This window comes from Hemitrygon akajei, unplaced genomic scaffold (genome assembly GCF_048418815.1).
Source record: "Hemitrygon akajei unplaced genomic scaffold, sHemAka1.3 Scf000136, whole genome shotgun sequence".
Taxonomy (NCBI): Eukaryota; Metazoa; Chordata; class Chondrichthyes; order Myliobatiformes; family Dasyatidae; genus Hemitrygon; species Hemitrygon akajei.
In genome coordinates, this window is record NW_027332022.1 from 43932 (window position 1) to 62654 (window position 18723).

At 43.4% G+C, this 18723-nt stretch overlaps 1 protein-coding gene across 1 annotated transcript in view; it reads left to right on the forward strand.

The window, feature by feature from the left end:
* LOC140723789 (uncharacterized) overlaps positions 1-18723 on the forward strand; it is a 65647-nt gene that overhangs the window by 9285 nt on the left and 37639 nt on the right. Inside the window, exons 3-5 of the mRNA XM_073038323.1 lie at positions 6100-6266; positions 17940-18105; positions 18203-18268. Of these exons, the coding sequence (XP_072894424.1) occupies positions 6100-6266; positions 17940-18105; positions 18203-18268 (399 nt within the window). The remainder of the gene's footprint in view (positions 1-6099; positions 6267-17939; positions 18106-18202; positions 18269-18723) is intronic.

Genomic DNA, 18723 nt, shown 5'->3' on the forward strand with positions numbered 1-18723 from the left:
GTTGTCCCCTTAGTCCTTTATTATTTAATTTGGCTTTAAAACCACTTGCTATTGCTCTTAGGGATTCTAATTCTGTGCAGGGTATTAGGAGAGGGGATAAATTACATAAGGTTTCATTATACGCGGATGATTTACAAGTTTACATCTCAAATCCTAGGAAATCAATTTTTTATGTTACCTATATGTATGGAATTTGGTATTTTTCTGGATATAATCTTAATTTACATAAAAATGAATTATTTCCTATTAATAATTATTCTGATTATTATGATCAAATACATTTTAATATTGCCAAAAACCATTTTACTAACCGTATCAAAATTATTAAAAATGTTAAGGACCTATATAGGTATAATTTCTTTCCTTTAGTTGAATATACTCAACAGACGCTTTCTAAATGGTCACCTGTGCCGATGTCATTGATAGGTCGAATAAATGCTACAAAAGTGGTTATTCTACCGAAATTTATGTATATATTTCAAGCAGTTTCCTCTTTTGTTCCAAAAACATTTTTTTCTTAAAATAGATTCTCTGCTTTTGTCTTATGTTTGGAATAATAAAAGCTCTAGCGTGAATAAACTTTTATTGCAAAAATCAAAAAAAGATGGAGGCATGGCTTTACCAAACTTTAGATTTTATTATAGGGCAATTAATATTTGTTATATTACTGTGTGGATTTATGATATAGACGACCAAGTTCGCCCTTCATGGTTACAGCTGGAGGAAAATTCAGTAATGGGGTTTTCGTTAGCTTCTTTATTAGGAGCTCCTCCTCCGTTTTCGCTCGCCAGAATAGGTAGACAAGCTTTCAACCCTATTGTCAAACATACGTTAAAAATTTTGTTTCAATTTCGTAGACTTTTTGAACTAAATGATTTTCTACTTTCTGGTAATATTTATTCAATTTTCTTTTTTAAACCATCAACTTTGGATAAGGCTTTTTTAACATAGAAAATTAAGGGAATAAAAACTGTTTTAGATCTGTTTTTACAAACCTTTAATGTCTTTTTCACAGTTAATAGATGAATATGATATCTCTAATGCACATTTTTTCAGATATTTACAGGTTAGGAATTTTTAACGTGTTTTTTTTTTTACCGAATTGCTTCTCGGCCTGCTCTTTAAATTTGGCTTATGGTAGTTTTCAGTTTAAACCTTTTCAAAAACGATTAAAAGCTATCATTTATAAACAGTTAATGAATGCTTGCATGTCGCCTAATGCTAGGGTTCAACGCACCTGGGAAGTAGAACATCAGCATTCACTTTCAGATAATCAATGGAGTAAAACTGATTATTTAGTCAATGATTCATCTATCTGCGCACGCCATATCTTAAATCGTTTTAAGATAGTACACAGGGGCCCATATGTCCAAAGATAAATTGGCTCATATTTTTCCTAATATAAAACGCAGAAATGGCTACTTTAACTCATATGTTTTGGTCACGTGTAAGTTTCAATAATTTTTGGAGGGATGTGTTTGGAATATTATGCAAAGTTATAGATGTTGATATTCAACCGAATCCACTTACAGCAATTTTTGGGATAATTCCAGAGCAAGCAAACAAAGTTTCTGCTTCGGCCCAACACGTGATAGCTTTTTCAACTTTACTGGCTAGGACAGCTATTTTGCTACACTGGAAAAAATCTAACCCACCTACTGTTTTTTATTGTCTTTCCTCCATTATGTCGTGTCTTAGCTTGGAGAAAATTATAAGCCGCATATTTGATATATCCTTTAATTTTGAACAAGTCTAGCGACCCTTTATTCAGTATTTTCACATGGTTTAATTAATTTTTATTGATTTATTTTTCTTTATTCTCTTTGAGGAAAATCCTTATCCAGGAAGGTTCGGAGATGACTGGAAGGATGTTTCTTCTCTCTTTCTTTAAAATTTTCTTCTCAATTGGACTGCCCAATCTTTCTTTTTCTTTCTTTTTTTTCTTTCTCTTTTTTTTGGTTTCAGGTTAGTTAGCGTTTTTCTATCAATATAATTTCCAATTTTTTTATGATTGCTATGAGGAGTTGTAGTATTTTTGACCATTGTATATATAACAGCATAATATTTTATCTATCTGATTTTGAAATTATATACTTTCTGTTTTTATTATTGCTGTTTATATGTCTTTTATATTATCTGTTTGCTAAACTCCTCCTGTGATTTGTATATTCTTTATTTGAAAATCAATAAAAAGATTTAAAAATGAAATGTACATATTGGTACCAACGACATAGGTAAGAGAAGGGAGGAGGAAACAGATTACAGGGAGTTAGGAAGGAAGCTGAGAAGCAGGACCTCAAAGGTAGTAATCTGGGGATTACTGCCTGTGCCTCGCAACAGTGAGAATAGGAATAGAGAGAGGTGAACAATAAATGCGTAGCTGAGGGATTGGAGCAGGTGACAGGGATTCAGATTTCTGGATCATTGTGACCTTTTTCGGGGCTGGCGTGAACTATACAAAAAAGACGGGTTGCACTTCAATGCTGAGAAACCAATATCCTGGCGGGGAGGTTTGCTAAAGCTACTGGGGAGAGTTTAAACTGGAATGGCTGAGGATGGGAATCGAACTGAAGAGACGGAGGAAGAGGCTGTTGGCTCTCAAATAGAGAAAACTTGTAGGCAGTGCGAAAATCAGGTGATAGAGAAGGGACGCGCTCAGACTGCTGATTTGAGATGTGTCTATTTTAATGCAAGGAGTATTATGCACAAAGCTGATGAGCTCAGAGCGTGGATCAGTAAATGGAATTATAATGTGCGTCCATTACAGAGACTTCGATGGCTCAGGAGCAAGAATGGTTATTTCGACTGCCAGGCTTCCGATGTTTCAGAAAGGATAGGGAGGGAGGCAAAAAAGGTGAGGGCGTGGCACTTGATCAGAGATAGTGTCACGGCTGGAGAAAAGGGGTATGTCATGGAGGGATTGTCCACAGAGTCTTTTTGCTAGAGGTGAGAAACAGGAAGTGATCAATAACTCTACTAGGTTTTTTTAATAGACCACCCAATCGTGACAGGGACATCGAGGAGCAGATAGGGAGACAGATTCTGGAAAGGAGTAATAATAACAGGGTTTTTGTGGTGGGAGATTATACCTTACCAAATATTGATTGGCATCTCCCTAGAGTGCGGGGTTTAGATGGAGTGGAATTTCTTAGGTATGTTCAGGCAGGTTTCTTGACACAATATGCAAATAAACCTACAAGAGGAGAAGCTGTACGTGACCTAGTATTGGGAAATGAACCTGTTCAGGTGTCAGGTCTCTCAGTGGGCGAGCATTTTGGAGGTAGTGATCACAATAATATCTCCTTTACCATAGCATTGGAGAGGGATAGGAACTGACAAGTTAGGAAAGCATTTAACTGGAGTAAGGGGAAATATGAGGATATCAGGCAGGAAGTTGAAAGCATAAATTGGAACAGATGTCCTCAGGGAAATGTACGGCAGAAATGTGGCAAATGTTCAGGGGCTATTTGCATGGAGTTTTGCAGAGGTATTTTCCAATGAGACATGGAAAGGATTCTAGGGTGCAGGCTCCATGTTGAAAATCTAATCAAGAAGAAAATGAAAGCTTATTAACGGTTAAAAAAAAAACTAATTAATGATGGGCATCTAGAAGATTATATGGCTAGCAGGAAGGAGCTTAAGAAGGAAATTAGGAGTGCCAGAAGGGGATATGAGAAGGCCTTGGCGGATAGGATTAAAGAACATCCCAAGCTATTCTACAAGTATGTGAGGAGCAAGAGGATAAGACGTGAGAGAACAGGACCAATCAAGTGTGACAGTGGAAAAGTGTTTATGGAACTGGAAGAGTTAGCAGAGGTACTTAATGAATACTTCGCTTCAGTGTTCACTACAGAAAAGGATATTAGTGACTATAGGGATGACTTGCAGCGATTCCGAAGGATTGGAGGGTTGCGGATGTTGTTCCCTTAATCAAGAAAGCAAGTAGAGATAGCCCAGGAAATTATAGACCAGTGCGTCTTACTTCAGTGGTTGGCAAGATGATGTAAAAGATCCTGAGATGCAGGATTTATGAAAATTTTGAGACTTATAATATGATTATAAATAGTCAGCATGGCTTTGTCAAAATCATGTTGTGCCTTAAGAACCTGATATTATTTTTGAGGATGTGATAATACACGTTGATGAAGGTAGAACAGTAGATGTGGTGTATAGGGATTTCAGCAAGACATTTGATAAGGTAGCCCATGAAAGGATTATTCATAAAGTAAGGAGGCATGGTAACCAAATGGATATTCCTTTGTGAATCCAGAATTGGCTTGCCCACAGAATACAAAAAGTGGTTGTAGATGGTTCAAATTCTGCATGGAGGCCGTTGACCAGTGGTGTGTCTCAGGGATCTGTTCTGGGACCCCTTCTCTTCGTGATTTTTATAAATGACCTGGATGAGGAAGTGGAGGGATGGGTTAGTAAATTTGCTGATATTACAAAGGTTGGAGGTGTTGTGGATAGTGTGTAGGGCTGTCAGAGGTTACAGCGGAATATTGCTAGGATGCAAAACTGGGCTGAGAAGTGACAGATGGAATTCAACCTGGATAAGCGTGAAGTGGTTCATTTCTGTATTTCAAAAAGGATGGCAGAATATAGTATTAATAATGAGACTCTTGGCAGTGTGGAGGATCAGAGGGATCTTGTGGTCCGAGTCCATTGGACACTCAAATCAGCTACACATATCGACTCTGTGGTTAAGAAGGCATACGGTGCATTGGATTTCATTAATCGTAGGATAAATTATGGGAGCCGAGAGATAAAGTTGCAGCTATTTAGGATCCTGGTCAGACCACACTTGGAGTACTGTGCTCACTTCTGGTCTCCCCACTACAAGAAGCATGTGGAAACCATAGAAAGCGTGCAGTGGAGATTTAAAAGGATGTTGCCTGGATTGGGGAGCATGCCATATGTGAATAAGTTGAGTGAACTCGGCCTTTTCTCCTTGGAGTGAAGGAGGATGAGAGGTGACCTGATAGAGGTGTTTAAGACGATGAGAAGCATTGATTGTGTGGATATTCAGAGGCTTTTTCTTCCAGGGATGGAATGGCCAACAGGAGGGGGCACAGTTTTACGCTGCTGGGAAGTAGCTAGAGAGGAGATGTCAGAGATAAGATTTGTTTTTACGTGGAGAGAGGTAAGTATGTGGAATTGGATGCCAGCGACATTGGTGGAGGCGGATACAATAGGGTCGTTTCAGAGATTTCTGGATAGGTATATGGAGCCCAGAAAAATAGTGTGCTATGGGTAACGCTAGGTAAATTCTAAGTTAAGTACATATTCGGCACAGCGCTGTGGGCTTTCAATGTTTCAACCGCATAGTCATTGTCTATCCTGTTGTTTTTCTGGGAGTGGATGTGCCCAGTTACGGGTTCATCGAGGTGGTCACCTGGCAGGAGGTGTGTTTCACATTCACCAGCACAGTCCCACTCCAAATCTGGTCAGCCAGAGTCTCGGCTCCATTGCAGACACCCATTGTGAATCCTTGTTCTGTTCGGCTCATTGAACACGGAATTCACAAGTGCACGACAAGGAGCGAGTAAGTGATATACGAGAGTGATGTGGTCGCAGAATGCGGTTCCTTGTTTGAGGTTGGTCAGTTGGTTACGGGGGAAATGTGTGGGTGTGATGCATGTGTTGTAGTGGGGCAAACGTTTCCCCACTACAAGAAATGTTCTACCTGCTCTTAGGGTTTCCAGGATGGGTAGCAGAGCATATGGAGCTATACGGATGAAGAGTGCACTTCTGGGGTGTGAATTAAGGGACATGTAGCCGCCCAGAAGCAGAGGGTATCTTTATGAAGTGAGCATCATTGGCAATCCCAGCATTTATTACCCATCTAAAATAGAACTGTAGTGGAGTGGAGTGCGTGAGTGGAGTGCCAGGGTATAGCTTCTGGCAAAAATGGTCCTTTTTGGTAAAGTAACTCCCAGTTCATTGTTGGGTAGGGTTTAAGGCCAGTGTTGGATGTTGGGAGATAATCCGCGTTTGTAGCTGAGTGCCGGAGTCTCGATACATGAATGGCCTATGGTGAGAGCGTTGGAGACGTGGTAATTTGGGTTAGTGTCTGCTTTCTTCTTTTCATATCCGCAGTCGCAGAGTCTACAATCTCCGCCCTCCTGGCACAGTGGGACGAATATGGACTGTACGAACTAACAGAGTACTACAGGGACAGGCTGGAACAAGCGATAGAAGAAGGGGTCAAAACACTCAGATGTATGTCTGGACAGGAAGGACATTTCCGTGCAGAAGAACATGAGGTAAGTGTATTTAGATAATTATCATATAACTGCTTATATCAGGGGGGATGGTGATCAAAATTAATCTCCTGTACGTTCTGGGTTCCACATGGCAAAATGTTTGATCTCCGAATTGCGTTGAGCAGAACAGGCCTCAGCCATGAACCGATTAAGGTGGGAAGCGGCTGATATTCTCCTCAAACCTGCTGTAAAACGGAGGTCTTTTAAAATCTGCCGGACGATGCTGGGGATGTTCTCCGAGTCTGTGGTGGCCAGTGCTATCATATTTGCTGCTGTGTGCAGGGGCAGTAGGCTGAGGGTAGCAGACACCAACAGAATCAACAAACTCATTCGTAAGGCCAATAATGTTGTAGGGGTGGAATGGACTCTCTGACGGTGGTGTCTGAAAAGAGGGTGCTGTCCAAGCTGCATGCTTGTTTCCCATCCACTCCATAAGGTACTGGTTAGGCACAGGAGTACATTCAGCCAGAGACTCATTCCACCGAGATGCAAAACTGAGCTTCATAGGAAGTCATTCCTCCCTGTGTTCATCAAACTTTACAACTCCTCCCTCGGTGTGTAAGACACCCTGAGCCAATAGGCTGTTCCTGGACTTATTTCTTCTTGGCATAATTAACTTATTATTATTTAATCATTTATGGTTTTATATTGCTATATTTACATACTATTCTTGGTTGGTGCGACTGTAACGAAACCCAATTTCCCTCGGGATCAGTAAAGTATATCTGTCTGTCTGTCTGTCTGTCTGTATTTACCAGTGTGGCATTAAAACAGTTTCTGCATAACCGGACTGTTCAACAGGCAGTCGATTTCAAACTAACTACGCATCTTATCAGGGCAATCGGTAAAGTTCAGTTGACCCGCTGGCTTCATTGCAGCCACTGAGGGACGGAACTCTTGCAGCGATACCAGCTCTTCTCCATCTGAGTTCGCAAATAACTCATTGGGTGACATTTCTTGGAGATATAGAGAAGTAGTACACATTGACAACCTTCCCTACTACTACTATCCGTATACTTGTACAGCATCATCGACAGCCTCCCGAACCCCTACAATCCCTGCACCCATATAGCACAATCGACACACTTCCCTACACCTGCCATTTGTGCACCAGTACAGCAGCATTGACAGTGTTCCTATGCCTACCATCCGTGTACCTGTACAGCACCAGATCACAGCCTTCTCTACACCCATCCGTGTACCCGTATAGCACTATCGACAACCTTCCCTACATCCATCCGTATATCTATACCGCAGCATCGACAAATTCCCTACATCCACTATCAGTGTATCTGCACAGCACCAGAGAAAACCTTCCCTACACCAATCCATGTACCTCTACAGCACCATTGACAGCCTTTCCGACACCCATCCGTGTACAGCGCCATCGACGGCTTTCCTACCACAATCCGTTTCACTATACAGCCAAGTCGACAGCCTTCCCCACACCCATTCGTGTACCTTTACAGCGCCATCGACAGACTTCTATAGAGTTATCCGTGCATCTGAACAGCACAATCGTCAGCCTTCCCTATACCTGCCAATCCTGTACCTGTTCAGCACCATCAGAAGCCTTCCTTACACCCATCCGTGCAACTGTACACTGCCATCGACAGCTTCCGCGACCTCTACAATCCTTGTTGTATAGCGCCATCGATAGCCTTCCCTACCCCCATTCGTGTACATGTACAACACCGTCGACAGACTCTCCAACACCTACCATCCGTTTACGTGTACATAACCATCTCCAACCTTCCTACAAGCACTGTTCCTAGACTTGTAAAGCACAATCAACAGCCTTCCCTACACCTGCAATCCTTGTACCTGTACAACACCATCGATAGCCTTCACTAAACTCACCCCTGCACCTGTACAACACAATGGACAGCCTTCACTACACCCATCCGTGCCTGTACAACACAATCGACAGCCATTGCTACGCCTACGATCCGTGTACCAGTAGAACATCATCAACAGCCTTACCAACCACCACATTCCATGTACGTATACTCTCTACAACCTTCCCTTCACCTGCTATCCGTCTGCCTTTACAGCGCAATCGACAGCCTTACTACACCATGTACCTGTATAGTAACATCGACTGCCATTCCTACACTTGCCATCCGTGTATCTATACAACACAATTGACAGGCTTCCCTACTTCTACCATTTTTGTACCTGTACAGCACCATTGAGAGCCTTCCCTTCACCCATCTCTGTAACTGCACAGGACCACTGACAGGCTTCCCTACACCCATCCGTGTACCTTACAGCTCCATCGACAGTCGTCTCTACCCCTACAATCTGTGCATGAGTACAGCACAAACGACAGTGTTCCCTACCCCTATCCATAGCTACTATAAACGTTGAGATCGAACTTGTTTGCACCACTTGTGCTGGTAACTTATTTTACACTTTCTCGCCCCACTGAGTAAATAAGTTTCCACTCCTGGTCCCCTTGAACCTCTTACATTCTCCCCTTAAACCATGATATTTAGTTTTAGTGCCACTGAACCTCAACTCAAAAAGCTTGCATGCATTTCATTTATCTGTGCCTTATACGGTGTGTGCAGCATGGGCCTATACATTAGTGTCGTTGCGAACAGCGGCACTAGAGTGACCTCTCCCCGGTACAAGCCAGGGCGGAAGGTGTAGAGTTCCAGTCGTCAAGATCCCATTCTTGGCCACATCGCTGAGGACAACGGAGAGCGATGCAATTCGTTCGGCACCAACTTGGCCACAGCAAGACGCTGGAAAGATGCTCAAGTCAAGTCAAGTCTCTTTTATTGTTATTTCGACCATAGTACTACAGCTGGTACAGTACATATTAAAAATGAGACAACGTTTTTTTCAGGACCATGGTATTACATGACACAGTACAAAAAACTTGACTGAACGACGTAAAAAAAAAAAACAACAACACAGAGAAAGCTACACTAGACTACAGACCTACACAGGACTGCATAAAGGGCTCAAAAACAGTGCAGGCATTACAATAAATAATAAACAGGACAATAGGGCAAGGTGTCAGTCAAGGCTTCGGGTATTGAGCAGTCCGATAGCTTGGGGGAAGAGACTGTTAAATAGTCTGGTCATGAGAGACCGAATGCTTCGGTGCCTTTTCCCAGATGGCAGGAGGGAGAAGAGATTGTATGACGAGTGCATGGGGTCTTTCAGAATGTTGTTTCCTTTGCGGATGCAACGTGTAGTGTAAATGTCCATGATGGCGGCAAGAGAGACCCCGATGATCTTCTCAGCTGCCCTCACTACCCGCTGCAGGGTCTTGCGATCCAAGATCGTGTAATTTCCGAACCAGGTAGTGATGCAGTTGCTCAGGATGCTCTCAGTACAACCCCTGTCGAATGTGATGAGGAAGGGTGTTGGGAGATGGAGTTTCCTCAGACTTCGAAGAAAGTAGAGACGCTGCTGGGACGGAGACGGAGCTGGTGTTGAGGAACCAGGTGAGATTCTCCGTCAGATGAACACCAAGAAATTTGGTGCTCTTTACTATCTCTACCGAGGAGCCGTCGATGTTCAGCGGGGAGTGGTCGCTCCGTGCCCTCCTGAAGTCAACGACCAACTCTTTTGTTTTGTTCACATTCAGAGACAGGTTGTTGGCTCTGTACCAGTCTGTTAGCCCCTGCAACTCCTCTCTGTAAGCTGACTTGTCGTTCTTGTTGATCAGACTCACCACGGTTGTGTCATCGGTGAACTTGATGATGTGGTTCGAGCTGTGTGTTGCAGCACAGTCGTGGGTCAGCAGAGTGAACAGCAGTGGACTGAGCACACACCCCTGGGGAGCCCCCGTTCTCAGTGTGATGGTGTTTGAGATGCTGCTCCCAATCCGGGCTGACTGAGGTCTCCCAGTCAGGAAGTCTAGGATCCAGTTGCAGAAGGAGGTACTCAGGCCCAGTAAATTCAGCTTTCCAGTCAGTTTCTGAAGGATGGTGATGTTGAATGTTGAACTGATCTCTGTGAACAGCATTCGAACGTGCGTGTCTTTTTGTCCAGGTGGGTTAGGGCTAGGTGGAGGGTGGTGGCAATGGTGTCATCTGTTGAGCGGTTGGGACGGTACGCAAACAGCAGGGGGTCCAGTGAGGGGGGCAGCTCTCACCGAGAGGTCTTATTATCTTCATGACGAGCCACTCAAAACACTTCATGATAATGGATGTGAGTGCAATGGGACGGTAGTCATTTAGACAGGACACTGAAGAATTCTTCGGCACGGGGACGATGGTGGCGGCCTTGCAGCACGTTGGAACGGTGGCGCTGCTCAGGGAGATGTTGAAGATGTCAGTGAGAACATCTGCTAGCTGGTCTGCACATCCTCTGAGCACTCTACCAGGGATGTCGTCTGGTCCAGCATCCTTCCATGGGTTGAACTGCACACGGTTCTTCTCACGTCGGCCACGGTGAGACACAGCGCCTAGCCATTTGTAGGAGGGGTGGAGTTCCTCGCCGCCACATCATTTTCCGCCTTAACAGGGCGTAGAAGTTATTCGGCACATCTGGGAGGGAGGCATCACCTGCATAGTCAGGTAATGTTGTCCTGTAAATGGTGATGTTCTAGATGTCCTTCCGCATGCGCCGCGTGCCGCCGCTGTCCTGGAAGTGGCTGTGGATTAGCTGAGCGTGTGCACCCTTTACCCCTCTGATGGCTCGGGACAGTTTGGCCCTTGCTGTTATTAGAGCTGCCTTGTCACTTGCTCTGAAGGCGGAGTCGCGGGACCTCAGCAGCGCACGCACCTCTGCGGTCATCCATGGCTTCTGGTTGGCACGTATAGTGATGGTCTTGGACAGAGTAACATCATCAATGCACTTGCTGATGTAGCTGTTCACTGATACTGTGTACTCCTCTAAGCTGGTAGAGTCGCCATCAGTTGCAGCCTCCCTGAACATGTGCCAGTTAGTGTGGTCAAAGCAGTCTTGAGCAGAGATGGCTCCTGCTGGCCAGGTTTTCACCTGCTTCTGAACTGGTCTGGAGCGCCTGACGAGCGGTCTGTATGCTGCGATTAGCATAACAGAGATGTGGTCTGAGTATCCGAGGTGGGGGCATGACTCTGCCCGGTACGCGTCGGGGATGATCGTGTAAACCAAGTCCAACACGTTCTCCCCCATCGTTGCAAAGTCCACGTACTGATGGAATTTGGGGAGCACTGACTTAAGGTTCGCGTGGATAAAATCACGTTCATTTGCATCCAGCTGCCTTTGGAGCCCCACAGCGATTTTTTCAGTCTGTGTTTATTCCCAGAGCCTCCGTCTCTCCCGAGGCTGCCTATAAGGCAGTGGGGCTACTTACCTATAGCTAGGGATCTTTTATTCGTGTTTTCATTTTCCCGGTAGATAAGTGACCTGAACTGCACACAGTCCTCCAAGTTAGACCTCCCCAACGTCATATACAACTTAAACATCCTATCTCCTCTAATCAATACTTTGATTTATGAAGACCAATGTACCAACAGCATTCTTAACTACGATGCCACTTACAAATAATTATAGACCTCATTCTCAGATACCTTTCTTGTACTACACTCCTCTGTGTCCTGTGCCCTACCGTTCCCTGTGTAAGATCTGCCCACGACTAAAGTGCAACTCCTCGCACTTAGCTGTATTAAGTTCCATCTGTCATTTTTCCAGCTGGTCCAGATCTCACCGAATGCTCTGATGGTCTTCCTTGCTGTCCACTGCACTCCCAAGTCCTTGCGTCACCTGCAACTTTGCAGATGCAGCTAACCATGTGATCATCCAGACTGTTGATATAAATGACAAACATCTAGGAGTCCTTCACCAACCCCTGAGACTCGCCACTAGTTACAGGTCTCCAGTCAGAGAGGCAAACATGTGCTCCCACTCGATGGCTTCTCGCACAAAGCTAGTCTAATACAATTTACTACCTCATATTGAATGCCCAACAACTGATCATTTTTGATCGACCTGCTATGTGGGATCTTACCAAGTGCCTTGCTAAAGTCCATATAGAGAACATCCATGACTTCATCAACTTTCCTGGTACCTTCCACCAAAAACTAAGCTTCATTAGACATGACCTACCACGATTGAAGCCATGCTGACTATCCTTAGTCACTCCAATTGTAGCCAAACACTTATATATTGAATCCCTTAGAATAACTTCCAATAACTTTCCCACAACTGATGTCGGGCTCTCTGGCCTATAATTTTCTGTTTTATTTCTCGAGTCTTTCTTGAATAGATGAACGACACTGGCTATCCTTCAACAATCTGGTACCTAACCTATCGTTAAAGATGATAGGTGTCAAGCAAATCCTGCACTTGCCTCCTGCAGGGTCTGAGGGACCACTTTGTCAGGCCTTAGGGACTAATCCACACTAATATGCCCCCAAACAGCAAACATCTCCTGATCAGTATGGAGTTCATGATGTTTTCTCTTACGTGTATAGACTTTGTGCCCGTCTCCTGAGAAAATATAGATGCAAAAATGCATTTGAAATCTTCCCCATCTCTTCTGGCTCTATGCACGATTCACCAATCTGATTTTGCACAGGACGAAGTTTGTATTTGCTCAATTTCGTCCAGTGCAATTCTTTTGCTCTTAACATTATCTGTAGAATCTCTTTGAATTCTTCATCATTTTGTCTGCTAATGGAAGCTCATGACTCCTATTAGCACCCCGATTTCTTTTCTTAGTACTTTTTTGCATTTCAATACTCCATAATCACCTCATTTTTCCAAACAGCCTACACCTGCAATGCATCTCAATTTGTTATCAACCAGGGCCTGAATATCGCTTGAAAACCAAGATTCCCAAATTTGTTAGATTCACATTATATGCCAGTAGGCATATAGTAGGCTTTGTACTATTAAAATTTCACTTCTGACATCTCCCACTTATCAAGTACACATTTGCCAAAAACCAGCCTGTCCTATTCGGCACTTGCCAGATCATTTCTGATACATTCAAGATTACCCTTCATCTAATTTCGAATAATTTAGTATCGCAACCCATGGATCAGGCCTATCTTTTTGCATATTCACTGTGAAACTAATGGCACCGTGCTCACTAGATGCAGAGTTTTCACTAGACAAACTTCTGTCACCTGCCCTGTCTCTTTCACTAATAGATAAAGTAACGCACATTTTCTCATTGGGATTTCTGTGAGCTGATTAAGAAGACTTTCCTGAACACATTTGACAAACTCTATCCCATCTAATCCTTTTAGACTATGGGAGACCAAGTCATTAAGTGGAAAAAGCAAAAGTATCATAATTCAGCGATTGTCTGAGTTCATCATCCTTTCCTTCTATACGTATTGCATTGAGATATACACTCCTCAGGACTATATTCACCCAATGCTCAATCTTTTGATGCCTATTTTTGATTTTTAATGACATATATCTCTACACTCTCCCCACTATCTGGGCCGGCGCTTTGGTTCCCATCCCTCTGCAATTCCAGACTGAACACACTCTACACTCCAACACCCCGCCCCCCACTCATAATGTATAACACAAGCAGACCTTCCCATTACGATATGTCCTATCCAGCCAGTAGCGGTATTAGAACATTATGTGCATGACCCAAGTGATTGACTCTGTTGTCGGCGCTATAAGTAATTAATCAGGCAAGTGTAGCAATTTGTAAATATGTATTTTCATCTATAAATTCATCATCTAAAGACTTCAGTTTTACTGGTATGGAACTTAAACCTTTCAATCCCTTTCACAACTGTAACTCCTCGGACCCGGTAGTAGTGAAACTGAGGGATTATTTTCCAGTGCAGTGGACCATAAGTAAATTATGCTGAATTATTCCATAATTATTTGCACTATTCCTGTTAGGGGAACTCATTCCATTTTCCTACTGGTGCCCTTTCTTGGCGATCTGTCGTTCTAGTCCCAGAACATCACTAGCTATTTCTCTGAGCAAAGTCCGAGGCCGATCTATCTTCAGTTGCATCCTGATCCTCCATTCCATCATAAGGTGTTAGGTGTATGTTGGCTGAAGATAGATATAAATATCCACTATAAATATACCCAATGACTTAATCTCTACATCCATCTGTGCCAACGATGTCTGCAGATTCGCTTCTCACTGGATAAGGAAATTCCTCCTCATCTCCTTTCTAAATTGAAGTCTCTCTATTCTGTGGCTGTGTCCTCTGGTTTTACACTCCCCCAATATAGGAAACATCCTCGCTACATCCCTTCAATGTTTCACAGGTTTCAATGAGACTTCCCTTAAGCCAAGGAGTACAGGCGCAAAATTACTCAAGGCTCCTCATACGTTAACACTTTCATTCTAGGAATCTTCCTCGTGATTCTTCTCTGGACCCTCCCCAAGGCCTCTCAATCCCATTCTCTGGCAAAATAAATTTCTTCCCATCTCCGTTCTAAAACGATGACCATCTATTCTGAGGCTGTCTCCTCTCGTCCTATAGTACCTATACTCTCAAACCATAGTAAACATTCTCTCCACATCCTCCCTATCAAAGTCTTTCGCTATTCAGTTGATTTCAACGAGGTCTTCCCTCGTTCTTCTCATTTCTTGTAAAGACAGGCCTAGAGCTTTCAAACGTCCTTCATATAACAAGTCATTCAATCCTGTAGTCTTTTTCGTGAACCTGTTGCACCCTCTCCAGTTTCAGCACATACTTTCCTAGATAAAAGGATCAAACATGCTCACAATACTCCAAGTGGCGTCTCACCAATGCTTTATAAATGTTTTTGCTCTATATCATTGCTTTTATATTCTAGACCTCTTGCAGTGAATGCCATCATTGTTGTTGTCTGCCTCAACACAGACTCAACCTGCAAATTAACTTTTAAGGAATTTTGCAGAAGGACTCCCAAGTCCCTTTGCACCTCAGATTTTTTTAAATTTTCTCTCTATTTAGAAAATTGCCAACAGTTTATTTTCTTCTACCAAAGTACATGAACATACCCCAACACTGTATACTTTCTGCCATCTCTTTGCCCGTTCTCCTAATCTGTCTCAGTTCTTCTGTTGCCTCTACTTCCGCAAAACTACATGCCCTCCACCTACCTTCATATCATCTGCAAACTTTGCAACACAACCATCAATTCCATAATGCAGATCACTGCTGTATAATATAATGCAATCGGTCCCCACACAGACTCCAGTGGAACACCACTCATCAACGTCCCCCAGCCAGAAAAGGCTTCTTTTATTCCCACTCTCTGTCTCCTGCCAATCAGCCACTGCCTTATTCAAGCCATAATATTTCATGTAGTGCCATGCTCTCATAGCTTGTTAAGCAGCCTCATGTGTGGCACATTGTCAAAGGCTTACTGAAAATATCAATCAAGTGCAACCAGCCAATTATGCATGCATGCAGTTTAGACCCCAAATCTTCAGTCAACCGCAATAGAGCTTTGCCCCTGTCAAATGAACACTGGAGTGCGCCAGCTATATGTGCCTCTTTGCTGGTAACTATAAAACAGGGAACCCCGCGGCATAAGGCCCTCAGACCAGTCCACAGCAGGACTTGTTTTCTGCCGAGCGAAACACTGGGAGAGAGCACTGACTCCATCCTGGAGGCTGTGTCACACCAGTCCCGGGCTGTGAACTGGTTTTAACTTCTCTCTCCTGGCTTAAGTTCATATCCTCACTACGACCGCTACCACGCAGCTGTCCCGCCATCCTCCACTGTTCTCAGCCCAATAAATTAGGGAATAAAACTTGTGGCATGCCAGGAAAAGCGACCATGACTGCCACTCGCTATTAGATTGTAAACCTTCTCAGACTCAGGAAGCAGCACGTTGAGTAGTTCCTTGATGTTCTCCGCCAGCGAAGAATTCGCTGATTGTGTTGCCCAGCATTAAGTTAGGTTCTTAATGCACAGAAGGATCTAGCGATCATTAGGACCGTTAGCGACACCGATTAGGATCATTAGTGACCGAACGCGCCCCCAACTTACCGAATGCCTGTTTCTCTGACTGTGGCCTTTTCTAATTATCTGCAGTGTAGCTTCTGAAAATTCAGTTATGTTCCTATCTATGTGAGATTTGATCCCATAATCCATCTTTTTAACTCTCGCTCTACCCTCCCCTTGCCTTCTTGTTGTCAGACTGTAATTTTGTCATTTGTCACACTGCTTTGTTTCCTCATCATTCTGCCATTGTCAACTCCATCAGATATGTGTCGTTGGATGGAAGAAAAAGTAACATTCACAGAAATACAGCCTGCACTAACCTTCTAATATATTGCAAAATATGTGGAGAGGGGTTTTATATCAGCAGTAGTTGTGCCAAAAGAACATATATAACAGGTCAGATGTAAATTTTGAATTATTCAGAGCTTCTTATTAAAGCAACGGGGGTCGTTGCGGAAACATGACGGTGATGTCTGTTTGCTTGCATTCATCTTCAGTAAAATGTCCTTTTAATTAGATATGTCACTTGCTGCTGGCTTGGATTAGATGAAACCCTGAAGGATGAAATGATGAAGTTGTGGAAACAGCTCTAACATATTCAATAGTTGACACATATTGATATCTCTACTGATGAAATATTTGAAACATAAACCTTATTCCACTCTCCCTAAATAACGGATAAACTGCCAATTATTTTCATATTGTGTCGTTTTGTTTTGCTTTGTAGTATTGATTTAATTTTATACAGATGTTTCATGCCACTGTTTGGTAAACTGATGCTTATCTGACAGATTGAGCAAACTAATCACAATGAGCATCTGCAAACTAATGTGAAAAAGACTAAGGAGCTGGTGGTGGACCTGAGGAGGGCCAAGGCACCGGTGAACCCTGTTTCCATCCAAGGGGTCAGTGTGGACATGGTGGAGGATTACAAATACCTGGGGATACGAATTGACAATAAACTGGACTGGTCAAAGAACACTGAGGCTGTCTACAAGAAGGGTCAGAGCCGTCTCAATTTCCTGAGGAGTCGGAGGTCCTTTAACATCTGCCGGACGATGCTGAGTCTGTGGTGGCCAGTGCTTTCATGTTTGCTGTTGTGTGCTGGGGCAGCAGGCTGAGGGTATCAGACACCAACAGAATCAACAAACTCATTCGTAAGGCCTGTGATGTTGTGGGGGTGGAACTGGACTCTCTGACGGTGGTGTCTGAAAAGAGGATGCTGACCAAGTTGCATGCCATCTTGGACAATGACTCCCATCCACTCCATAATGTACTGGTTAGGCACAGGAGTACATTCAGCCAGAGACTCATTCCACCGAGATGTAACACTGAGCGTCATAGGAAGTCATTCCTACCTGCGGGCATCAAACTTTACAACTCCTCCCTCGGAGTGTCAGACACCCTGAGCCAATAGGCTGGTCGTGGACTTATTTCCACTTACAGTGATTAACATATTATTATTTAATTATTTAATGTTTTATTTTGCTATATTTCTACACTATTCTTGGTAGGTGCGGCTGTAACGAAACCCAATTTCCTTCGGGATCAATAAAGTATGTCTGTCAGCCAAATCTTCTCCTGCTGAGGGTCGCTAAAGCCTTATTCAGGCACAATATTGACTTGCAATTTCATTCAGCTACGCTTCTCTCTGAATGACAATGCCCAGATCTTTAGAGGGAGGATGAAATAGTGAAGTAGCTGAAGTAGCATTGACTGTGCCTGTTCAGAAAGCAACCGAGCCATATTCTCCATGTCTTTTCGTGTGCAACAAAATGAATTCACTGCTTCCCTTTTATAGAAAGTCACTGAACTGAAGGGAAACCGGATAGAGAGTTTCAGACTATTCATCAGTTTGGTGATGGGCAAAGACTCGCAGACCCGGAGGGTGATGTGGGAATCCATTGTGAAAATGCGGTCTGAGTTACAGAAGTTTGACAAAATACTCAAGGATATACAAGTGCTCGGTATGTTAAAGATAAGCATTGAACACAAAGTGACATTGAATTATAACAATTTTAGATCATAAACTCTGTTTTCATGAAAGCCTTTTGATTTAAACAGGCCCCGACCCACAGGAGTACATGAACATCGCCCAAGGGATATCTGAGTTACCCACTCAACTGATAGGTGAGTGATGAAATGCACAGTTCAAACGGCATCTCAAATCTTAGACTGAGGCTTGGCAGAACCTGGGAATCGATTTTTTTTTCACCATAATCATGTGCTGATTTCTGGATGCATTATACAATTGAAAGAATGTCGCGTTGCACCCTGAAAATGCTACAATGTATTTTAACATAGAACATAGAATAGTACAGCACATTGCAGGCACTTCGGCCCACAATGTTGTGTCGACCCTCAAACCCTGCCTCACATATAACCCCCCACCTTAAATTCCTCCATATACCTGTCTCTTAAACTTCACTAGTGTGTCTGCCTCCACCACTGACTCAGGCAGTGCATTCCACATACCAATCACTTTCTGAGTGAAAACCCTCCCTCTAATATCCCACTTGAACTTCCCTCCCCTTACCTTAAAGCCATGTCCTCTTGTACTGAGCAGTGGTGCCCTGGGGAAGAGG